The following is a 25,983-nucleotide window of genomic DNA, read 5'->3' on the forward strand; positions in this document are numbered from 1 at the left end:
AAAGAAAAAAAAAAAGCAAACAAGAAAGAAGCAAGAAAAACAAAATGTTGTGTTTAAAAAAAAAAAATCCACTAAATGAATGAGGGGAAATTACTGTTTCTTTTTCTGCCCACTCTCCCACCCCTCTCTTCCTCCTTCCTCCCTCTCCCAGAAAAATAAATAAAAACAAACAAACTTGAAAACAAACTACAAAATCTCTTTTTTGTTGTTGTTTTAAGCTATGAAATCATCATTTTTCCTCAAGAAACATTGACAATTTATCTGACAGTTTATTTTAAAAACAGATCAAGCTTATGGTTGTCATGCAAGTGCTGCATCTAATCCCTAATGGAAATAGTTAAACTTACTTAAATGCATGAAGAAGCAGAGAGGAAATAAAACAGCCATCCATCTCATTCAAAAGTCTACTTGGTGTCTTGACCAGAAAACACAAGATTATACACAGCGTTGCTATAAAAGCTGAAAAACAAATATTCCATTCACCGTTGTCCTTGATCATTAACAAAGGGACAGGCTTTAAGATTTATGATAGTAGCAGGTACTGCAGTGACAGTCTGTGTGGTTTTCTATCTTCACATTGTCCTTAAGGGTAATCTTAAAAAAAGAAAACACACACATGAGAAAGAAGATAATTAGGATTAGCTACACAGTTAAAACTGCAATCTCAAGCAAAAGATTTCTGAAGCCTTTTTCTTAACCCCAAGCAGTACACAGGCTCCAAAGAGTACTTGAACTAGAATGGCCTCTGAATGCCAGTCTGTGAAGCTGCATCATCAGTGGCTTTTGGAGAATATAATGAGATGGTTTTGAACAGCAACATGCCTGGTGTCCTTAACTTGGCACATTTTAAAGTGTCTATTTCTCAAAAAAGTGTTACTCAACCAATCTATGACAAATCAGGAAGTGTCCTTAATATACTTCACATGGAGATTATAAAAACAGAAAGCATGAACACTATGAGCTATTTTTAATCTCAGCCAAATTTTATTTCCTGCCTCAGGGCAAGCATAATATTGGTGGTCTAGAAAAACATCTATGCTCTACTGAGAAGAAGAGCTAAGACATATTCAGATATAGGTATCTATAGGTAAGTCATGTATTTGGGCTCACACTGCAGTCAGCAGAGACCCAGGGCTCTGTCCAGCTGCGTACACAGAAAGGCTGATTGCCCTTTCAGACATCAGATGGGATCCCACCAAGCCCCCAGCTGCCACTCCAGAAGGTCTTTTATGGGTCCTGTGTCTGCCAGCTATACACAGATGTCTTGAGTACCCCAGGGTATCTCAGATGGCACCAAACCTGTGAGCCAGTAATTGAACTGAGCCCCTCATCAGCACATTCAGTGAACATGATTCAGATCACCATATGACAGCTACCTTGGCTTTGCATCAGCTAGCTCACCACTGATTACATCAATTTAAGATTTCTTCACCTGGAGCTGAATTGCTCCCAAAATAGCTTTAGCAGAATCTCTCTTTAGGAGAACCTTCCAGATGGGACTGTTAAAAAAATGCTCAAAGTAGCTGCACGTGTTTACAGTTCCCTCCCGGTTATACTATTAAAAGTAAACACCATCTCAATTAATCTAATGAGTGCAGATGGTTTTGGTCCCTCATTCCCATATATGTAATTGATAGTATTGACTAGGCACATTCTCAGAGGATTCCTGCTTATGCAGGAAAGAAGCAAGGAAAGCGACTAATTAAAATCAAATCCACGCTTTGTGACATTTAAGGAGAGGGTACGCATCCAGCAGAGTTAAAAATGAATGGTCAAGAAATCCAGTTCATGCATCATGAGTCACAGCACTTTCACTGAAGTCAGTGGCACTGCATCAGTTTCCATACCCAACTGAATATCAGAGTCAGGACTGGTTAACATTTTAATTTCTTTAAAAAAACGACAAACGAGCACAAGTGTAAATTATATAAGTACCAAAGATGTTTCCCTCAAATAGCTGCTCAGTGCCCTCCAGCAAAAACATATTATTTTCTATTCACTGCTTCGCTTACACATTGCTTTCTAAAATAATTTTAAATGGTCTCATTTACATTCTCACCTTGGTGAAAGCCTTTGCTACGCAGCACGTTGCTTCTGATGTAATGTTTTTTGGAACAAGCATGGTCTTCTTGGATCTCATTGGAGTGGGATAGGCCCGGGAGAAACAGCATCCAGTGCACTGGTAAATGGGGGCTCCTGGTTTTGAAAAGAATCTGTTCTCCCCTAGCTTGCACTCTGGACAACCTGCCATAAAAACATACAGAAAAGACTTTTACTTGATGGCCATTCATCTTCAAAGAGAAAGGGAAAGCACAGGCAGTAAGAGGAAGTACTCGCTATATTCTGCTTTTTGATGCATGCAGAACTGAAAAGCACAGAAACAAAAGCTCTCCTCTTCAGGGTCCTTCATCTTCACAACATCCACTTCTTGTAAACCTAGAGTGCATCTTTCCAGGTAAGGCACAAGCATTTCTTTTCTGTTCTTTCTAAATTAGTTTTGTTGGTAGCATTTTTTCGGTAGGCTTACTACAGTAGCTCTACCTGTAAAATCTATTAGCTATGGATAATTAGTAATAGCAGTATTTCCTAGTGCTTCCTAGACAGTGCCCATTTGGAAGTAACACTCAGTTATCTGTGAATTTTAAAAAATGCCTGGTGACTTCAAGATTTACGTAGCATGCATTTTTCTCTATTCTGTTCAAAACTTATTAAAGAAAATCAATTGGCAGAAGGCAAATGTTCAACACTATTAAAAATCAAATCTTTTTAAGTGTGAAAATGGGTTTTTACCCATACGGAGACCTGGCAATGGGGAGGAACTGTAGCAGGCAAAGAAGCCCACCTAACCTGATCACCAAAATGTAGCATTCAACTCCGTCCCCAAGAGCAGCACAGGAGAAGGCTTAGTGTGCTGGCCCTGGCAGGAGGTAAGCTGGGGTGCAACTGTAGGACACCACGATCTTCAGGCCTGCTAGGAGATGGGGAGGAGCTCAGAGAGAGGTTCTAAGGCCAGCTACTGGAAGGACTCACGCTATCTCCACATGAGGGAACACTACAAACCCCAACCCTGATCGGCCAGAGAGGACAAACACAATCAAACTGTGTTGTGTTAACACTGTTGCTGAGTGGATGTTGGTAAAGGCACTGCTTTCTCAGTGTTGATCCATGGGACCTGCCTTGTTAGTGAGGAGTGTATATATGACCCTATGAGAAGAAGTGTGAGTTGGAAGCTATGCTGATGGAGATCTCTATGGCCACACTACTACACACTGTGGCTTTGTTCCAGTAAACTCATCCTCACCCTGGCTGCAGCACAAGAGGTCTTTCAGAAGAAATATATTCTATGCATTAAGATGAGAAATTATTGTTTTGCTATTCCTGGTGTTGTGTACTTCGAAGTACAACAAAATGAAACATTTCTGTTTGATAATGTTTCAAGGATTAAGGTCACCACATCAAGAGGAGGAAACTGTCATCTGGGAGACTCATGACCCGGAGAAATCAAGCTTAAAGAAGAAATAGGAAGCAAAATTATCTCAAATAATTATACCTTCACATCCCAGCATCAATAAATGTAATAGAATAATAATATTTATGACCACATTTATAAAACAAGTTTAATTACTGCTCTTTACAACTGCCCTATTTCTGAATACTGAGTAGCTTACCCTGCATGAGAAATTCTCCATCTGGGAAAGTATGAAGAAGATGCAGAAATACAGACAAAATGGTCAAAGTGACAGCTGCATACTTCCTGTAGCAATCCATGATCTTTCTGGAAATACAAATAAGCACATTTTAGAGGACTGTTTCAGAATGGGTACAGTACCAGCATCTAGGCTACATACTAATACAGCATTCAGGACGAGTAACAGGGACAATTTAAAGCCAAGAGCAGAAACTGAAAATGTAGTACACTGATGTGCATTTTATAGCCTCAGAAAATTGACTTCATCACCACTTTCATAACAAAAATGTACCTCTCCTTCTGGCCTTAACAATATTTTCTGAATATTAACACAAACCATAGCATATAAACTTCAAATACCGTAACTGTCTAATATTTATGGTAGAGTGCAGAAAAGACAGCAAACATCTATGGAGGAGACAACAGAATCTGTAGAATCCAGGACACAGTAAGACTAATTTCAGAGAAAATAATTTCACATTTGGACAATTTCCTGAGCCAAGAGTCAGATTATTTGTCCTCACACTGACCACTTTAGTGCCCAAGTCCCCGCAAACAGATTTTCATAGTCCTGTTCCTAGTTGGAAGAAAACATTTCTTCCATTAAGGAGGGCTGCCCTCACCCAGTCTTGGTCCCAGGAGGGACACGTTCCTTACAGGCAGAAGCCTAAAGAGACATGGTGCAAAAGAGAGCTCAGGAGAGCTTAAACAGCCCTGGAGCATCCTTCAGGGCTACCTCTGTGGTACAGGGGCTTCATCAGGAGAGTCACAGCAAGTTCAGAGTCACCACCATCTTCCAGACTGAGATTTCCATCAGGCTTTGTTTTACTGGCACTGTGGATTGGCTTTTGGGTTCCGATCAACAGATGAATACAGAAAGCTGGTTTGGTATAAACACACCTTGCTTCATTCAAACTTTTAAAAATCTTTACGGGGATTTTGTGCAAGAAAGCATATGCTACGTGGCACAGCTTCAGGTTCTGCACTGTCCATGCCCACCCCGCAGTTTTGCTGAAGCTGTGCAGCAGTGCTGTACTTGCTGCTACCTGCCCCCAGGGACAGCAGTCCCAAGCCGCTCCCAGCACACAGAGCCCACAGATCCCAGCCACCAACTGCCTTATGAGAAAGCTTATCTGATCACGCAGGTCTCCCTGCTCCTGCAGTCACAGCCCCAGGCCATGCCAGCAGCCAAACGGGGTGCGTTTGGGCTGTGTCTGAACAGCAGGCCCTGCAGCATCCAGTGTTCTGGCAGCACCTCAGGACAGGCTCTCACAGCAGGAGCTTGTAAGCAGTTTCTGTGCCCCGTGCAGGCTGCCTGACCCCTTGGCTTTAAAGACAGAAGTTGTCCCCAAAGAGCATGGTGGCTGACAGGCCTCAGGCTGACAACACTTGATACATTCTAGATTCTGAAAGTCACTTGCTTTGCAAGGTAAAAACGTTAAGAGCTTTTCTTCCAAACACTCCAGTCATTGTTGCTACTTCATGATAAATATTCTCCAGGGAGGAATCCCACTATGGAACTAAGTATTTCTAAACATGCAGTGATGGTGAAAGCAACAATAATACCAGCAACAAAGACATTAATCTTGAGATTTGACGTAGAGGCTATTTAAGCATGCCATGCTATTGGAAAGGGCACTGACATCCCTAAGAAGAAAATATAGTAGAAAATCAAGAGAGCAAAGCATAATTAAATGAAATCAGCTTTCATATACTGGCAAGCTATTTCTTTTCAGAATTTGCATCTCCCCAGCAGAATCCCTGCAGACACTGCCGCAATGATGAAATGTACAAATAATTCCTGCTTGCATCTGGAAAGGTGGTTCAAGGTGTGAACCTACTTGCATGATACAATCATCTGAGTGAGCTTGGAGCACTGGCATGTGTACGAAGACTGTATGGATTAACAGAGGGACACTCCATTGCCATACAAATTCCCAGAGGTACATCCAGCAGGTCTTGGTTCATTGATCAAACAGACTGTGATGAAGGAAGCAGTCAGATTGCTATGGTGCTCTGATCATATAATAGAGCTTTGAACTCAGGACAAGGAAGGAAACAAAGCCAGAGAAGCCCATGCCCATAGCAAATAGGAAAATCTCATGTCCAGGATGATGATGCTGAGACCAAAGACGAGATGATGAGAACACAGTCCTTGCCTCATCAGAATTAGCAAAGTGGAAGGGAACAAAGTTTCTGAGCAAGTCAGAGAGCTATAAAGGCACAATAGAGGCAACAAAACTTTTTAAAGTAAAATAGCAAATACTAGAGATAAGAAATTGATCTGAAGCCCAGCAAAGAGCGAGGATGGAGAGGAGACTGCAATAATGGGAGGCAAAGGCTGGGTGCTAGGCGTAGGTGACTTCACCTCCTCAGTCCCACCTGCCCAGCAAGTTGGTCCATGCTGGCAAGAAACAGAGGATAAGGGAGTTATCCAGTGCCCTGGATAAGCCAGGGTGAAATTTGAATTAAACCCACTGGAAGAAACTGTGAAAGCACTGGAAGGAAGCATTTGGAAGAAGTATAAAAACTAGACTAGTAAATGTGTGTATGCATGTAGGCTGAATGCTACTGGTGGTTATTTCTCTCTGCTATGGCTTTTACCAAAAACCCATCCAAGTAAAAGAAGTGGTCTTCTGAGATTAGCTACTATGGGAAACTTGGAGATGTGTGTTAAAAAGAGAGCCTGCATGATGCAGCATTGTATAGCAAAGGATAGCCACAGCAACCTGGGGTAATGCCCACTAAATGTGAGGCATGCATCACTGCTTCAGCCTTCTCATAAGTTCAGCCATGGGCTTTTACTTTAACACATCTCAGTGCTCACTCAGTACTATCCAGGTTTTGTGATATGATAAGCTTTGTGCTCCCCTTCCTCCTTTTAGATTTTCAGGGCAGATCCAAGCCAGCTTGATCTGGCCATGTCCACTGAATTAATTCAATGTGGCCAACTGAGAACATGCAGGACAATGAAGGGTGAATAACACAGTAGCCTCACAGGAGCTTTAAACAGCGCTCTCACATTTCTGAAAGGCAGCTCTGAGACCTCCGTGCTCTGCTCCCTGGACAAAAGTCACCTGTGTCCACAACATCAGGATGGACCTTCACACCATTTATGTCAATCAACATTCACATGATTGCGCCAGACATTTTAGGAAGTGAACTGAGCTCAGTTGCATTTATGAAGTTGTGATGAGTAAATTGATCAGAGCTCTCCCTTCAGCAAATAGGAATTTTCTTGGAAGGTTATTTACTGTATGTGCTCTTTTCAGTACTACAGCTGAGGTGTGACTGCTGGCAGACTCGCCTGTACTGGAACACACAAGCACAGTTTAGCTTCAGGCCCTGCTCCATCTGGGGGCTCAGAGCTGGACAACACATTGCCCAGTGCAAGGAGCCAGCTGGAAGGGCTCATTTACCAGCAGGAGAAGACGAAAGACAGACTTTTCAAAACACCTCGTTTCTACATCACCCAGAGCCTTTTGGTAAGTCTGGATGATCCAGTGGCTCTCTAACGACACCACAGCCATTGACTGACTACTGTGTGACTCCATGCTCTTTGCTGAACACGTTGTGGCTTTCTTTGTCATAATTTCTCTAAAAATGATTTGGTAAATTAAAAGGGTCTGAGGCAATCCCAGAGGGAAGTTGTTTAAATTAAACTAACCAAAAAAGGGAATTGAAATTGCAGTTTTGCACTTCCTCTATTGAGTCAGACAGTCAGGCTCGTACTAAAAACAAAGACCTGTCAATAAAGCCCAGACATGAGTGTCTCTACTCCAGCAGTATGACAGCAATTTCGCCCGATGTTTTTATTCTGCTCTGCATTTGCTTTTCTGACTGTGCCCATGCTGCTAACCCAGTTAATATCTACACCACCTCACAACCAAGTTAAATTAAGCTTTTACTTTGCTCTGCTAATCATTATCTTTCTTAAGCTATTGGAACATTATGATTTGGTTATTGTGATTATGTAAAGTGTGAATTTTAGCAGATCTTTGGAAAGACGACAATTTTAAACCTTCCCAAGCAGTGAAAGACTCACCTTACTATTTACAATACCTTGTCTTGTTCTGTAAACAAGTTATCCTATTACCAGTTACCATAACAAGGATAGCTTGTCATCAGCGATTGCAAACAGGTCTTCTTCACACATGCGTGTGGGACTCTGTGGATGTCTTTATATTTATGCTCTACACCATGAAACCAGAATTCCTACTCAAATTCTGCGGTCTTTGTCTTTGCACAGACATGCCAGAGAGCTTTGTTAGATGGGCCATCTTTGTACTGACCATAGGAAATAACTTAATGTCTTCAGCAAAAACGTGGGATGTCTCTCTATGCTGCTCTGTATGGTGACTGTGGTGATGCTGTGCCCAATAAGAGCCAAACACTCTGCACACTGTGTTTACATCTTTCCAGAGTGCTTAGCAGTGATGTACGGCTATGTCACAGCAACAGTGAAGTGCCAATGCTTCACTTCTGGCTGTCTTGTACATTGTAAGCTGTTAGCAAACCACTGAAGACTGAGAAATCTTTACTAATATCTTTTCTTTCTTTTTTCTTCCTTAACATATTTAACCAGCAACTTAAAGACTCTAAAACACGTTAGCACCATGAATTGTGTAACATTTGACATCTGGCAGCAATACTGTGGACCAGGATAAAAATACAAGATTACTAATGAAGCATTACCAGACCCGACCAGAAATCACGAAATATCACCATTTAGCTGTAATGCAATCCTACAACCTTGTTTACTGTTAATTACAAAGCCAGTTCAACACTAAGTACTGATTTCTTAGTGCCTAAGCAACATTTCACTCCAGTTTTCAAAGTAAAAACTTTGACAGAATGGAAGGAGAAGAAAACTTTTGGAGAGAAGAAGACAATGTCAAAAAAATGTAATTGTTCTTCTTTAACAGTAAAGAAAATTAAAAATATATTACCTCCCTTGTTCAGTGAGAATAAATCAGAAAGATGAGAAAATGCAGGATGATGTTCAAATGTGAGCTGTCCTTGATGTGTGGATGTACCTTCCTGATGTATAAAAAGGCTGCATCTTTCTTTTATACCAGCAAAGTTAGATCATGTTCCTCGCCCACAACTAAGCCATAGGATCAACTGTACATTTTCTCTAATGACTGAACATTACTTTATGTAATTACCAGCCCACAATACTGATCTTATCTCCTACTCAACTTTCATAAAGATCTTTTTTTCCTTACATAATGAAAGAAAGGGCAGCTTGTGTGCATAAACTCAATGCCATGTGAGTTTCCTGGGGAACTCAAATATCCAGCGTCTAGTCATTTGCTGCACTGGTCAGTGAATAGAAGCTCATTTTACAAAAGGAAGAGTTAGTAAGGTTTCCTAATGCTTCTGAAACCAGAGAGAAAAACAATTACAGCAATGGCACTGTCTTAGCAGGGAATAACAAAATAACAAACAGCAGAGATCTACACAAATATAAAAGAATAATCTCCACTTGAATTTAATGCCCAGAGAACAAATGTGTGGATTAATATAGGATTACTTCTTTACATGTGGGGCAAGATCTCATCTTGTTTTCAAGTATAGCTAGTGTAATGGAGGCCCTTTTGAAAATGGCACCAGAATGCAGATTTTTAAGGTTTAGAGATTTGCAAGTCCCTATTCTCAAGTGAGAGAGCCTGTGTTGATGCAGCTGGATCTGAGGCCAAGAGGTACAGAAGGGCTTGCGCCCACTCAGCACTTCTTTTCCCCAACCCAAATGGGAGGTGTATGTCCAAGTGCCTACCACAAACAAACCCCAGCAACACAGTCAGCTCACATGGTACTGAGGTAGGGGAGACTCCCCTCAGATGCCTAAAAGTTATCTGCCCAGATCTGAGTTACTCACTCTAGGCTGCCTCTGTAAGTCAATGGACCTAAACGTCTCTTTCAGTACTTGGCTAAGCAAGCAGAAAGGCTGCACCATTCCCTTTGGTGGCTGCCCAAGCCACATCAGATTGAAGGGTTCACGTGGTTGCTGGCTTAGGCTCACCAACTCTTTGTTTGGCTTGTTCCTCAGCCTCTGCTCATGGTACAGTCCCATGCACTTTCCATTCTCCACAGTGCATCTCCCTGACCTGCACCTGACTCACCACACCTACCTCCACTAACATCCTCATCAGCCTCAAGGTGCCTTTCCACCTTCTATTTATTCAATTGATCACTGTAACAAAGTGTAATCCAAAACAATTGTCCCCAGCATGCACTTAGCTTGAAATTGACTTCTGTTGCAAAACTGAAGATGGATTTCTGCACCTGAAAGCCTGACTGTTTTTTATCCAATGATATGAGCTGGTCTAATAAAAGATGGTTGCTCTTCTTACAACATTGCTTCATTTAATAACAGAAACATAAAGCTGACGTTTTAAAGCTACTGGTAAACAGTTTACTGAGAAATATTCCCCTGGAAGACTGAAACTTACTATTTCTTGTCATTCAAAGAATATTTGATGAAAATTGCTGAACTTTGTAGAGTAGCTCTGACTTGGCTCTATCCTGCCCTTTTGATACTCCAACTCAGCTTGCAGTCCTATGGGAAATCCAGCTTGACTTGTGATACTTCACAAAAAAAAGCATAATGCTATCCTCATAATAAGGAAGATCAGTGGCAACTGTGTTGTATGTTCATATTTGGTACTTATTTGGCTATGTATAGCAGTGCATCACCAAAATAATAAAAAAGAAATGTTATAAAAAATCTTTCATTGGAATGATTTAAGTACCTGATCACATTACCTCCGGAGTATAAAGAAAAATAAGAGTGCCCACAACCCAGTAGTCCTTTCATACCAGAATGTATTAGAAATAAATCTCATAAAGTCAATGGAATTACACTTGTATAAAAGATAGTTTTAAAAAAGCCCCTATTTTTATTAAGAGGATTTCTTTCTTTAGCCGTTCCAAATCTCCAACTAAAAATACTTGGTCAAATCTGTCTTAATGTGCAATTGAATGAGAAATGAGTGAAAGTGGTTCATTACTTCGGAAGTATGAAAAAAAACCACTCACTTTTCTAGGAGCTGGATCCTTACCACTCCTTGGAATTTCTCTGCTCAGGTGGGTTCCTGTCTCCTCCCTTTCTCTGTCAGAGCTGTCTCAAGGTATCTGTCCTACTTCCCTACTTAGCAATATCTGCTTATCTAGGGGCTGCTTCCTGATGCTGCCTTTTCCCCGCTAGAGGAAAGCTTTTCCTCTTTGCCACTCTGTGGAGTTGAAAGGCATTCCCCCGCACTCTCAGTAAAAGAATGGGAAAAGGTTCCCTTGCTTCAGTAAAAAAATTCTTCAATTCAACAATGACAATCATCATTATTGATAAATAGATCCTATCCCCCACAGAGTGTGATTAAAGATAAACACCACTAAACTGAAATGCTAGTAAGGGCAATACAAGGTTTGCTATGTTTCCTCCAGCAGAAAGGATAGTACAGAACACAAATACTTTTTTTCTTCTTTTCTTTTTTTTTTTTTCTGCATAAGAATCATATTCTTCAGAACCATTCCAGCCTTCTTTTTTGGTTTTACTTCTCTTTCTACATAGGGAAATGAAAATAACCCTTAAAATGAAGTTCTGATAGCATTTCTGTTTTGGATGGATAAGCACGTTGAGTTCTGAAGGGGTTTTATAATAATCATAGAATCATAGAATAGCCTGAATTGAAAAGGAACACAACAATCATCTAGTTTCATACCCCCTGCTATGTGCAGGGTCACCACCCACCAGACAATGGCCCAGAGCCACATCCAGCCTGGCCTTGAATGCCTCCAGGGATGGGGTATCCACAACCTCCTTGGGCAGCCTGTTCCAGTGTGTCACCACCCTCTATCACATTTCAGAACCTCTTCCAAATACAATCAAAATCTACATTTTATCATTTGCATGACCTCAAAAAACAGCAGGCTCCCTTCTGAGGATAGAAGCACTCATACACACTGAACACCATAAACAGTTTTCTTCTCTCTTATAATCTTCCAGCACCTACTTAGCAACCAGCTCTGAGCCTGCACCAGAGGAACTCACAGTCACTGATACTATCTCACATTTTGGGTGTCACTTCCTTCATTGTTCGTGTCATCTTCAAGGGTCTCTGGAGGACAGATCCTCCCTCAAGTGCTTTGCACTGACATAAGCAAATTATCAGAATCACCAAAGAGATAACAAAATAACAAAAGGTTTCACTAGAATGGCTGACAGCATACCCCAGAAAGAAAGATTTGCTGTGGATTCAAGGAAAAAAAGATATTAAAGAAAAAATATAATCTGATCTGGAAATATGCAGTTATTTCAGTATTGCGCTGAGTCTCCCAGCTCCTTGCCATTTAACTCTTCCACCATCACTCCTCCAGTTGCCCTCTGTCTGTTCTCAGATGTAGTAGCATAGTTATTCACTTAAACAAGACATCCCAAGGCTGTGGAAAACACAGACATACAGCTTTTTAACATAAAGAGCTCCTGTCTGCTGAAACGTGTCATGTAGCATTACACAAGGAGTGAAAGTCATGTTTTCTACCATTGTACAGATGTTTTCAACTGATTAGCTGAAATTACCTCTCAAAGCAGCACTTTCTGGCCTCATTCTCCTTCATTTAAAATCAGTGAGACTTCTGCCATTTTTTTTTCAAATGAAACTGAATCTGGACTTTTAAGATTAGCTGTTAGTGTTCTCAAGCTTCAGCCAAACATTGATTATTCTGAGATAATACAGCTTTTAGTATTTATGGCACATAAATAATTGACTGCAAAGCCTCTTCTATTCTAAAACCATGGTGGAAAGAGGGTTCACTAATATGCATCTCTTTTTTAGTTGTTTTTTGAAGGAATTGAAATTACAGACAGCAGAACTCCAGAAATACGTGCAGAAATCATCATTTCACCAAACTAACTCCAAACTAAAAATCCTGCTTCTGAAGAAAACAGATTATAGGGAATATCTACATTTTTTATCCTTTTTTTCCTTAACCTGTCAAGGTCAAAATTTTTAATCATGGCATGTTGTTAGGATACTTATGGTACTAATAGGATGATGGCCTCTGTTTAGCTCTTTTTCATGCTTCCTTTTGAAATAGGTTTATTTGAAATCCAATTCCTTTGAGCAAAATTAGAGTGGATAATATAATAACTGTCACAGTACTGCGGAACTGCAAACAAAATGTCATTAACGTGTAGGTTTGACCTCGAGGGCTTTACAGAATGCATTTCAATATTTGTTTTCTCTACTTTTAATTCATATGAGTAACTACACCTCATACAGTGACTAACCCATATCACAAGGTCAGGATGGGCTATTGCTTTTATGTATAACATTGCTCAGTTGAGATAACTAGGTTTGTTCAACTTCTGAAACAGTAAGTGCTTATTATCAGACAGAAGTAAAACACTAAACTTAACAGACTACTAATCGAATTGAAGCAATGACTATGTTCCCACATCACAAGGGCAGCCCTTGAGAGATGGAAAATGAAGCTTTAAATATATTTGAGTATTTAGCTTTTTTAATTAAAAAACAAAAACCAAGACACATGAATGGATGATTAGAGTTACAGCAGATAAAAGGGACAGATATACTGCCAGTGCTGAAGTACTCTGATCAATAATGCAGGATGTCTCATATACACAATGAGCAATTACAGCAACTCGCACCATTCGAACACGAAAATAATTGTTCATACAATTTGAGATTAGCTCCCTGTAGTCCAAAACCTGAACTCTCTCAAATGCTCACGGTATCACCTCCTCTATTAGAAGAAATTTCCATTCCCGTTTCACAGGACTGCGTTTCCTGCTTTTTACAGATGAAAGCACAAAAAAAATGCTGAAGTTCATCAAATTTCAATCAAAATGCGGCAAGATGTAGCCTATAGTGCTGATGATAAAAAAAAATAATGCACTGACATAGAAACATTACTGGAAAATGTATTCTGAGGAAAACAGTGTATTTTTATCACATTACCAAGGGTCTTGTTACCAGGCTGCTGTTAGCCTCTGTGTTGGCACTGCACAGAGCACTCTGACCTGCAGGTCATCTGGCTCACCCTGCTTATGATCTGGATTGCAGTAGCACCTAAGAAATCCATAGTGAAACCCTGCAGTCGTGGGCCTGCCTGGCACAACCCTAGATAGCAGCAGTTGGGGTCACTGGGACCGGTTTATCCCATGATGTTCCTGTGCACAAAAGCCACAAAAAGACGGTCTTCTGCCCTGCAGAATTTACAATCTCGTTCAGTGTTTGGAGGAATCAAGCCATTCCCTCAAACTCCTGTTCTACCCAACTGCAGGTGATACCTGGATATCTTCTGATATCTGATCTCAAACCAATGCTCTGGTCTTTACTAAAATCTTCAGATAATATTCCAGGTCTAAGAAGTGCAGACAGTCACAACAGTCTCTCCTGATCAACACACCTAAGTGGTCTCTGACCAGAGCCCCCAGTCCCTCTGGAGGATCTCTGAATTGCATATGCTTCATATTTCAGAGAGACATCCAGAGCAATACATAAAAGGAATTATACAAGGTATTTTGTTATCAGTGGTAACGATAAAGCTGATACAAAATGGGCTACTGCGTTATAATATCAAGCCATACCCAGCCAATGTTGCCCAGCCAGCAGCCCAGCAGCTACTTTTCAGAAATAAAAGAGGCTTAAATTTACATGGTAACACTCGGTATAGACTTTACCATGCTTTGAGAGCTGGATACTGAGAGCTGATTTCCCGTGTTGTTGAAATTTAGATGCTATCAAGAGGCAGAACAGCAGCCATTCTCTGCCTGCAGCATTACACGGCTGTCGTCAGAGGGACAGTGATGAATCATAGTAACGTCTCAAATTTAATCTAAATGTCTATTTGAGTAGACTGCACAGGTCTAAACTGTAAATCTGTGGGAAGGGAGAGGGCAGGGGAGGAGGTCCAAGCTGCAGCAAAAATGTAAAAATACCATTTTAAATTTAAAATACCATTTTATTTAATACCATTACTTTGTGGTCCAGGTTATTTCTTAAGCTAAGCTTAGATTACAAAACAAAAGACAATCTGGGTTCCGTGCTGTTTCCCAAGTTCTCTCATGCCCATCCAGGAGGCCAGAAAGGGAAAGAATTTGAGTACTGACCTCATCTATTAATTGCCTCCTATATTCTTCCTCTTTGCTTGTGTTCACTTGTCATCTCATCTCACTCGATATTTAGCTTGACAATTCTCTAAACCAAGGGCTATCCTTTTACTCAAACTGTTTTTACCCATGACTACGGCTCCTAGACAATATAACAATTAAATATCAACACTCAGCATTTCTTGATACTAAGAAGGGAATGCACCACGTGCTTTTAAAAGATGGTGCTGCAAGGGCAGCTTCTGTGATGACAGTAAGCAGGCCTGCAGAAATGCAATAGCCTTTCCAGAGCTTTTCCTCTCTAGGAGGATTTCCCAGTGACCTAACAGATGTAGAAAAGCCCAAAGACTAATATGAAATGCACTTAACAGTACCTGCTTTGATCTCACAGAGATATGCATTGACCTCCTTCTGCTCTTAGAGCCTTTAGTACAGGTAGATATTCAGACTGGTGAAAACCTAGGCTGGCAAATGCCACAAATATCCTTCAAGTAAACCCTCGGTTCCAGCTTCAGGATGCTGATTACTTCTTCAGGAGTGCACCATACATTGTTCCAAGTAGGAAGCCAGAGCTAGCAAGCGAACAAAAACATCCCAGTATCTTAACAACCATTCATTAACTGATTGTATTAATTTCCTCAGATGCCCTTTAGAATTTTTCAGTTTGAAAACACTTAAAATACTGTATCTAAATGTTCAATAGGAAATTTGTCATTTCTGTTGGCCACTATCAAATACACCAAACAAAGTATCAATAAATAGCAAATGTTGTTATTCAGTAAACCTTAACCTCAATAAACCTTACCAAGCTTAAACACACATTTTTAACTTTAAACAGAGCTCCACGGCAGCATTGGAGTGGGCAGAACACACGGGCCATTTAAACCAGATCTGCTGCTGTCTGATACAAGGCAGAATGTGGCAATGCAATTGCTTCATTACAGCAAATAAGGCCACAAGTTTACCACTGACTTATTGATTTAAAGAGTTGCATGTGTGAAGTCAGCTCACACTGACAGCGAAAAGCAAAGCTCAGTGGCAATGTCTTCCTGTTTTAAGAGTTTCCCAGCTTTCTGCTGTAGATCTTCCATCAATGTTGCTTTAACATGCAATGAAACACAGGCAGTGGTACCCTTGGGAACTTCTCCAACCCTGATACCCAATAATAGCATGTTCTAAAAGGCACCAGTGGCTGTATTAAGCAAACTACAAATTAGGAATCATGAACAGATATGACTGACAGAACAGGGAAGGCAGCAAGAAATGGGTTCAGCTTCCTGGGCTGTACCAATCGCCCTGCAAAAAAAGTTAGAGAGTCATGGAATCAGAGAACAGTTTGGGTTGGAAGAGGCTTTTAAAGGTCATCTAGTCCAACTTCTCTGCCATGAACAAGGACACCTTACAGCTAGATCAGGTTGCTCAGAGCCCTGTCCAGCCTGACTTTGGATATCTCCAGGGACAGGGCATCCACCACCTCTCTGAGCATCCTGTTCCAGTGCTTCACTGCCCTTATTGTAAAAATCCTTTTCCTTATATCCAGTCTAAATCTCCTCTGATATACTTTGAAACCATCTCCCTTTGTCCTATCACGCCAACCCTGCTAAAGAATCTGTCCCCTTCTTTCTTTCAGCCCCCTTTAGATACTGAAAGGCCTCACTCAGATCTCCTCAGAGCTTTCTCTTCTCCAGGTTGAACAGCCTCAGCTCTCAGCCTATTCGTGTAGGAGCCTATCCATCCCTTAGATCATTTCTGTGCTCTAAGTCCTCTGGGCCTGCCTTCAGTTTACATCAGTCACTTATCCTGCTGTCTGCAAGCCACTGGTGGATCATGAGATGATTGGACGGTGGTCTAGAAAATGTTTGAAGGAAATTTAAACCCTGTGCAGATGCTTTCTCTCACTCTCAACCAAATCCTAAACACAAACTTGCTTTCAGCATCAGTTACAAACGGGAAATAAGAAAGCGTTAATCACAAAGAAAGTGGTTCATCAGTCCAGTAAAGTAAAGCCCAACAAAATCAGACTGGATGCAGATGGAAGAGTGGGGGAAAAGAAATGAAGGGGGAAAAAACAAAACAAAACAAAACAAAAAACAAACAAACAAACAAACAAACAAAACAGCCAAGGATATGAACTGACATTTTCATTATTTATCATATTTGGGACCTATCTTTGAGTGTATGACTACACATATTTTGACTTAAATAAGCCTGGGATTTTTCTGACCAAATGAGGACACTCCAACATCATATGACACCTGAACTGGTTCTCTAGGTTTCTTTGGAATCAAATGAGATTTTGGATCTATTTTTGGATCTACATCAGGACAAGATGAATTGATCACTTTCCTTGCTTAGGAGGGGAAAAGAGATAACTAGCTTAAATGTGACCATCTACGGCTGGACTGGAGATTTTCACATCTGTCCAGACAGAGTTCACAGCAAACTCCAGAAGACCAAAACCACATTTTTTAGCAGTCTGTTTAAATTTGCTCTGTTTATTCCCTATATCAGCCTTAACAACTTTCATCAGCAGTTCTGAAAGCAGGTTAAAAAAGACCAAGGAGCTTATCAACCCAGGATCTAGACACATCCTGCCAGCCCTGAACTGCAGCAGAACAGCCACCAGTGTGCTATGGCCCCTAATGAACACAACAGCTTGGTACCAAAAACAACAGATAGCAGCATATTGCTCACTTCAGAATTACTGAGCTCAGCTGAGCAGCCAGGCTTCCCATCATGGGTATGGAGATGTCCCCTGCACTGCATCATTTTTGGAGCCAAGCTGGTGCCCTCCTCAGCATGGAGCTCACTGCATCCATCTGAGGGCAGGATGATGCACATCTGAATTTAACATCACTGCACGGAACCAGCTTGCACTTGGTGGTGACTGCACTCCCCTCTGCTTTTCTTTCCCACCAGCACACTCCTTCCTTCCATACAGGCAAGCAGAGAGGAATAATTTCCAACTAGAAGACATTCAAACATGACTTAGGGCACAAGAGCACATCAGGTCTCTCATTTAGCAGCCTGTGATTGTTTGCAGAGCAGTTACTGGTGTGAAGTCTCATTAACTTCAGTAATGTAGTAAGTCCCAGCGATTTCAGTAAGCACTTAATCATGTACTTACAAGTTGGCTGAGCTTGAGTGTACATAGGCACATGTACTTTGCTGATTACAACAATTTTTTTTTACACTGAGCACACACATTGCAGAATCAAGACAGTGGCATCAGGATTGCCAAGCACAAGGGCTGCCACAAAAGCCATGCCTCCTATTTTGTTACGTTAACCCACAACGTTAGACATAGGCGCTGGTGGCACAGCAGTAGAAGTTGAACCTTCCTATCAATATTCCATTAGACTTTGTTGCTGTGTGACACATGGCAGCAGAGGGGCAGTCTGACAAAATGGTGTCTGACGTGGAAGTGTATATGGAGCAAATGCGTGTTATTGAATTCCTCCATGTAGAAAAAATGGCACTCACTGACATTCACCAAAGCTTGCTAAATGTTCATGAGACCAAACAGTGGGTGTGAGCACAGTGAGGAGTTGGGTGGTGTATTTCAGAAATTGTGACAGTGACAGTGGAGTCACCTCACTGGCACAGATGTTTATCAGCTTGGCATGCAGGCTCTTGTTCATTGCTGCTGGAAATGCATAGCTAATGATGGTGAGTATGTTGAAAAATAGCATTTTGTAGCTGATAATTGGTTTTATCAATTGGTGTTACTGTGCTCTTTGTACCTGTTGTTGTTTCCCTGGAAATAAGTAGGAGGCACTACTTCTGGAGCAACCTACATCGCTTAGGTAGTCCAGCCTTGAACTCATGATACTGGAAAGAGAAGAAAAAAAAAAGCAAAAAAATTTTAGAGGTTTAAGTCATTGGGTTGCAATAGAATTCCCCATAAATATTCAGAGAACTAACTGCAGTAATCTATTAATTGTTAATGATCACTTTCAAGAAATAAAAGTGAGAAAAAAGAAAGGTTCCAGTTCTAGAAAGTATAAATGCAACACCTTTAAGTAGGAGGGTAAAGGTCTTGGAGCACACTATATCTGTCAAACTAACTTTCAGCCCTTGAAACAGAACAAATTATTTAAAAAATTATGAATACCTGGACAACTATGATGATAATTAAAAAACAGTTGAAATGGGTTTGTCAAGAAATGAATTATATTAATTGAAGCTAATCTCCTGCTCTGACAGGATAATTGCTCTAGCAAATAAGTGGGAAATAGCCAGTATGATGCTTCTTAACAATGATGAGCTTTCGATGCTATTCCATACGTGTCTTCTTAAGCAAGCTAAGACAGCATATTCAGAGCCAGTCAGCAACCTGGTAGGTGCAACAGTTGAAAAACTGTTCCCAAAGTGCCATAACTGATGGTTTGCTGTCCAGAGAACAGCCAGGGGAGTTTGTCCTGAGAAAGTTTTATTCACCACTTCCATTTATACCTCAAGATGATGACACATGGGTGTGCTTTCATAGTTTAGTGATGACATTAGATTGGGAAAAGTTGCAAAACGCTTTGAAGTAGCATTAAAAATGAGCCTAAGAAATTGAAGAGGCAGCTTAAAATCAACCAGAATCAACCAGATGAGATATAAAACAGAAAATTACAAAGTGGTCCGCTCTTCAAAGGGATATCTAATGAGGAACGAAAATTAAATACAGAATATGAAATGCCTGTGTAGGCAGAAAACAACGTGGGAGATCACAAACTGAAGAGTCAACACTGTGATGTACGATACAAAGAGTAATTACTCCACTTTACTCAGCTCTGGCAAGACCCAGCAAGAGCTGTGCTCAGAATCAGTCACTGTACGCTGAGGAAGACGATGACGATCCACCAAGGGGCAAAAGTGCAACAGTGAGGACAGCTGAAGGAGTAAGGATTGGATGGCTTAGAAATAAAGCTGTAAACTTAGAAATGAAGGGATTAAGGTGGAACATTATAGCAGCACTTCAAAGTGCAGATGGCTGTCATAAAAGTTTCGGTGGCCATTGTTCCACCGTGACAGCTAAAGGAAGGAGAAAGATCAGATCCGTTTGCAGCAGAGGTTTGAGTTAGGTATTACAAACACATTCAAACAATTGGGATTGCTGAGCATTAAAACAGGCTATTTCAGAGCCTGCAGAATCTTCCCTCCGGGAGCCCCGACTCCAATTCTCTTGAAAGAGCACACAGCAACTTTGCTCGTCTAATAAAAACAAAAAAGGTGCATGTGCGCACATAGTCATCAGTGAGTTTGAAAGGTAATTCTCTTGGCCTTGTAGGTGAGCAGTTACTCAGCTCCCAATAATATTACATCTCAATCCAGTGCTTTTGAAAGCATGGGCTTGAACGGCAACAGGATCAGACCTACATTTTTTTTGCAATTGTGCCTAAGTAATGGAATGCGTGTCTCAGATCTTTTAATGCAGCATAACTTAATGCAGTTTTTGTATTTCAATAGTATGCATAAATCACTGCAAAAGAATCGCTATCTCACTGTAAGAAGAGAGCTACTAAACTGTGTGTCCTAGACAAAGGAAATATTTTTCAAGTGCTTTGCCTCAGGGGGGATTTAAAGGAGGAAGTTAATGCATTCCAGCAAGAATCTCCATCACTATAATACCAGTGGATTAATTGTAAGTAAAGCTAAGGCTGCGAGAGAGGAAAATTTGCAGTATAAGGAATGTTGATAAAAAGTGCGGGAATGCTGTTGAAGATAAATATATAGCTTGAAATAGATTTTATTTTAAAATGGTGATATTCTTTCAGCATTTCTGTTATTCCCATGACTACCTCTCAGCTCTAAGAACGACTTTTTCATTTTATTCCAATAAATCATTTCTGAATCAAGAATTCATTACATTTCCATCTTTTCATTTTCACTGCAGTGGTTTCTTTCTCTGTGCAACGGCTTCATCACCTGATTGCAATCAATATTGCTGTAACAGGCAGTACATGCAGTTCATCATCAGCAAGAGAAGGGTAAGGAATTACAGGGCACTTACACCACCCTTGTTTAAAATCCATCCCTCTGCCTTCTCCTACGCCTGCCCTTTGCAGGATGCACCTTTTTTTTCCTTCTATGGACACATGGATCTGTATTACACCAAAGATGCCCAGTTATTTATTCACTGAAAAAAAATAAAATTCAAAGACATTCTTTTTAAAAATAGCTGTTACTGTAAAATGCACTCTCGAAAAGCATTTATCTGCCTCATCACAGCAAAGAGCTGTGTGCCACTACTAGCTGTGTGTGTCACTACTTAATTGATCATAAAGGAGCTAAAATGCAAATTAAGGGAATACAAAAGGCAGACCAAAACGAATGTAAGCAAATACAATTTCTTTTAATTGGTCTCACACCTGCATCCTTCAGCTTAAGTGGAATACTGACGGTCATTATTTTAAACATCCTCTTCCTCCCCCCAAAGTTTTCACAAGAAATGTCCTATCCTGGTGCCCAGTGAAGCTCTTTTTCCTGCGCTCACAAAAAAGATCCAGTTCATATATACAAAATGTAAAATGAAAGAAAAAACAGGTCTCTGTGGAGCCATCCTAATTTAAATGCTTATCTTGCAAAACGGGGAAGGGAATGAAGAAAATAGCACAACGATGGGAAAACATGTCAGTCTCCAGGACAGCATTTCTTTCAGTAATTCATTCAGTTTATAGCTAGAACTCTGCAAGAACCTATTGAACATGCAGGCAGTGTACATCATTCAGCGAACAATGGAAAATGATAAACAGAAAAGACAATGGAAAGCTAGAAAAGCACCATTAATTGCAGGTAATAGTATTAAAGTTATTATTAAAATACTTAAAAGGAGAATTCAACCCCTCCCCTTCTTTTCAGACAGCTTTAAAACTAACTTAAGATACTCTTTTCTGAGAAAACAGCTCAATCCAAGATCTGAGCAAGCGTGTTGAATTGTGCTGTCCTCCCTCTTCAGTAATTCCCTTCCTCTGGAAAGATGGATTCTCCATGCAATCTGAAATCTGCAAAAACATTTTCCTTTCCCTCATCCGGCTGATGGTAGAGACAACCTACAGACCGTGCTCTGCACGTGTTTTCTTATTCCTGTTGGGGAATATTTAGACTGCTTCAATCACTGTAAAATATGGCTATATAAACCTACACAGGTGATTTCAAACATGGGTGAAAATGGCCGCAGCCAGTATCAATAAGGAAGATATAAATACACGGGATTTATTTTCTCCTCCTTTCAGAATTCATGTCTCATCTGTACTCAGTTTTCATCAGCAGATCTTTTCTACTGCTGCCTTGCACAAAGCTGCTGTTTGATTGTCTCACAAAGTTTCTTTTATAGTGCTGTGGACAAACAAATTTGGCACCCTGGAAACAGCAGTATGCACTGTCTAAGACAATAGTTAAGTTTGTTCCAATGTTTTCGGCAGTTTTCTTCACCCAGTATCATCCTTCAGCTTGAAAAGCTTTTGTACTGACATTTTAGTGTTTCTAGACTAAAATCACACTTCTTTTTATGTTTTATTCCACTGAGCTAAAAGAACGATTTATATTCTCCTCTCATAAAGAGATTCTCCGTCCTACTTATAATCCCTCATGCCCTTCTCTGTACCTCCTGCAGTGCAATCTAATCTTTTCTGACCAATAGCGCCCAGGATAGCACAAATTGTTTCAGATGAGCTAGATGTTTTATTTTTACCTGCAGTATCTAACGGAAATATCTGACCTGTCAAGCCATGTGATTTTACAAGCTTCCTCCTTTTTTTTCTTGGTAGACAGAGCACACATATATGACTTGGACAATGTCAACTAATACAATGAACACCTTCCACTCACTGTCACCTCCAACTGATGCGTTTCCCCTGTGAAGAAAGTACTGCCTGCTATCAGTCTCCCTGTACTTTACATTTTGAAAATTAATCCCATTGTATTATTCAGGATTTCAAGGTCATCCAATCTCGATCCCTCTCTTATTGAAAGTGTCTCGCTATTTTGTGTCATCAGCAAATTTCATTATTACAGCTCATATTTTTGTACCTACATCATTAATGGAAATTTCTGGCTGAATAAATATCTTCTGATGTCTCAGATGGGTATGCGATAGGTTTTTTGCTTTCATCTCCAATGTGGAAACATTCATTTTCATATCTTCTTTCTCATTAGCCTCTGCTTTAATTTCCTTTGTAAGGAAACTCAGCTGGGCTTCTGACAATTCTCACTTTACTCTTACCCTCCTTAATACTTTTATAAGCAATCATTTTGTTCCATTCCCTTCAAGCTTCTGATTGTTCTCAATAACCCTTCTGAAGAGGCTATTTACACAGCTGTGACCAACCATCCCTCTACTTTGAGATATGAATTTCAGATACTATTTTTTGCAGACACTTTACCGATGCCAAGCCTTCCCCACATGCAAGTCCACAACCACCTAAATGACACTGTCACCACTAACTCATTCCCTTAATTTCATCATTTGACCTTTTTAATTAAAAGTCTGTTACTAACCTGGCTCTGCTCTAAGTGAATAATTTTCCTAATAATCTTATGAAAAGTATTTCTCTCCAGACTTAAAATAAAACGTCTCTAGCACACACATTTGCCTAATAGAAACTCTTTGTCATCTTTCTCCAATATTGACTCAAACAAGTTCTTCTTTAACTTTTCTATCAGGTTTATTTCTTTCTTAAATATCTATCACATTGCAAATTTTAATCCTCAATCAATTGATTTTACCTGTATAACACTTTAAAAGTGTTATACAGGTAAAAGTTTTAAGTGTCTTTTATTTGCGTTCCTGTCCTAAATTCTACTCTGCCGTATCTCCTGGTATCCTTTAAGAATTAGTAACTCCAGTTTTGTTGCTTGGGTTCCAGAGATATATAAACATTGTAGCTGTTCCTATGTCGCTAACAGGACATTCTCCCTGGAAGACTTGATAGTCCTCCTCCTAGGTGCCAGCTATATACAATTTACAAAGCACTCTCATTGTTATTTTTCATAAGACAACCTTGTCTCCAGCCACAATCAACATCTCAAAACATACAACCGAAGTACCTGAAGATCTGTAAGACATGCATTCTCTTAATGACAGATTTTTCTGAGGCATGGGAAGTGAAACATGGAGTTAGGAAAGCACCACACTGTGGGTATGTACTGAGTCAGTCAAGTGGCAAGAGTGGATGAGAGCATACCTGAATCCCAAATGAATTTTTGACAATGAGGAATCTTTACCATTATAAGTCCTCATCTTAAATCTTTATTTCTGGCATCCTCCAGTAATAAGCCTGTCAATTCTTCTTAACAAGAAATTTCATCTTCATGCTGGTATAAAACTCGGGTCTTTCCATTCTTAGTATTACACCTTTTTCCTGTTGTTTCTCAGTGTCTCTATCCCATTTTTCTTCCTTGGACTCTTCTCCTCCATGGATTCATTGCCCTTTCTCCCTCCAGACACTTCTGACTCTTCTGCTTATATTCCAGCACAACAAATGCTTAATTGTATATTTCCCCTTCTCAGTCTCCTAAGCTTTATATTCACATTTTTTTCACAGTCTCATTGTTTAACCCACAGATTTGTGAAGAAGACAGGTATCTGTAAAGCCTACCTTCTCTGTAGTATCTCTTTTGCTCCTGTCATCTTCAGGCATCTGTACTTCCTTTCCATAGGTTTTACGAGGGCAGAGAGTGATAGGACAAGGGGGAATGGTTTTAACCTGAGGCAGGGGAAGTTTAGGTTAGATATTAGGAAGAAGTTTTTCACACACAGGGTGGTGACACACTGGAACAGGTTGCCCAAGGAGGTTGTGGATGCCCCATCCCTGGAGGCATTCAAAGCCAGGCTGAATGTGGCTCTGGGCAGCCTGATTTGGTGGCTGGTGACCCTGCACATAGCAGGGGGGATGAAACTTGTAGATTGTTGCGGTCCTTTTCAACCCAGGCCATTCTATGATTGTATATATTCCGTTCTATCTTCTGTTAGGATTCAACAACAGGATGAGCATTACAGCTCTTTACCCAGTATTGAAATACCTCTTTCTAGGACATCGCTACACTTCCGCAGTAGCAGTCATCATATTTTCATTGTTGTCAAGCAGGAATAAAAGGCCGCTTGTGGTCTTTCCTTCTACTTACTAACTCCATCTTTGGTCTCCACAGTGGAAGTCTAGCAATTAACCGCCTCTGAGCTGTGGGTGATTAAAGACAGGAACGCTCTGGAGGCCTTTGTGCAAGTCCTGTTTGGAGTAGGACAGCTGAAGGACAGGCTTCTTTCCACTTGATCCTGATGAGAACAAAACAAACAGTCCTTACTCTACCACCTCTACATGCTAATCTTTTGTTTAAGAACCTCATATTGCCGGTTTCTCCTTCCTGGCCTAGGCTCAACACTGAAAACCCTCTGGGAAAGGAGGAAGTGAGGCAGCAAACAAAAACAACTGCACCCATGAATACACATTTGGCTGTTGTGGCTTACCTGTAAGTGAACCTAATTAAAATTAAACTGTGAATAACGCAAAGTAGAACTGGAAGAGTTATCCGGAGGACACACTATCCTCACTCATATGAATAAGGTATTCATAAAGAATGAGTAAGCTTTTGTGCAGTTGTTCCTGGTATTTGCATCGCTTATTAGTACTGGGTATGTAACACGCAGTTTGGCGGTGAGGGATACATGCAAACCTATGTAATTTTCCCTCTGCTAACTTCAGGAGGAGAAGGGATCACCCTAAGGAGGTCAGCCCCTGCAACTTCCCGCTCTGTTAAGAGCACTCAAAGTGGTGCACAAGAAACGAAGGACCGCACTTAAAGCCAGGCGGTACTAGCAGCTGACCAGGCGGAAGGAGCCCTCACACACCCAGGCCACCAGGCCGCCCGCCTACCATCGCTGCCCGCGAGGCTCGAGGGAAGCCGCGAGGCCTCCACCAGCGCCATTTACCGCCAAAACTGGTCGGAGGAAGGGCGGGGAGCGCCGTCACGTGGCCGCGCGGCCGTTGGAGGGGGCGTGGCGTGGCGCCACGTGACGCTCGGAGGCGCGCGCGCTCCCTGCCCGCTCTCGCCCCTCCCCGGCCGAACCCCGCGCCGCGGGGGGATGGGTAGTGCGCGCGCGCTCCTCCCCGCCCGTCCTCTCCGGCACGTGACCCCTCCCCGGAACGTGGCATTGTGTAATCACGTGACGCGTAGC

General features: G+C 41.0%; 1 protein-coding gene across 2 annotated transcripts; it reads right to left on the reverse strand.

Annotated features, from left to right (window-relative positions):
• Positions 1–516: 516 nt before the first annotated feature.
• Positions 517–25,784, reverse strand: CGA (glycoprotein hormones, alpha polypeptide). Of its 2 annotated transcripts, none has more exons than XM_042893435.1 (5): positions 25,738–25,784; positions 24,936–25,083; positions 3,669–3,775; positions 2,060–2,244; positions 517–594 (listed from the first exon to the last, which is right to left on the reverse strand). In XM_042893435.1, exons 3-5 carry the CDS (start codon positions 3,766–3,768, stop codon positions 517–519), a joined length of 363 nt encoding a protein of 120 aa, XP_042749369.1. In that variant the 5' UTR covers positions 3,769–3,775; positions 24,936–25,083; positions 25,738–25,784. The 2 variants fall into 2 exon arrangements, with proteins under 2 accessions (XP_042749369.1, XP_042749363.1); XM_042893429.1 differs by having other exon boundaries at positions 25,682–25,763.
• Between the last annotated feature and the right edge of the window lie 199 nt (positions 25,785–25,983).

The sequence above is a fragment of the Lagopus leucura genome, unplaced genomic scaffold (genome assembly GCF_019238085.1).
Source record: "Lagopus leucura isolate 7727_CA_CO unplaced genomic scaffold, USGS_WTPT01 Super-Scaffold_73, whole genome shotgun sequence".
Classification (NCBI taxonomy): Eukaryota; Metazoa; Chordata; class Aves; order Galliformes; family Phasianidae; genus Lagopus; species Lagopus leucura.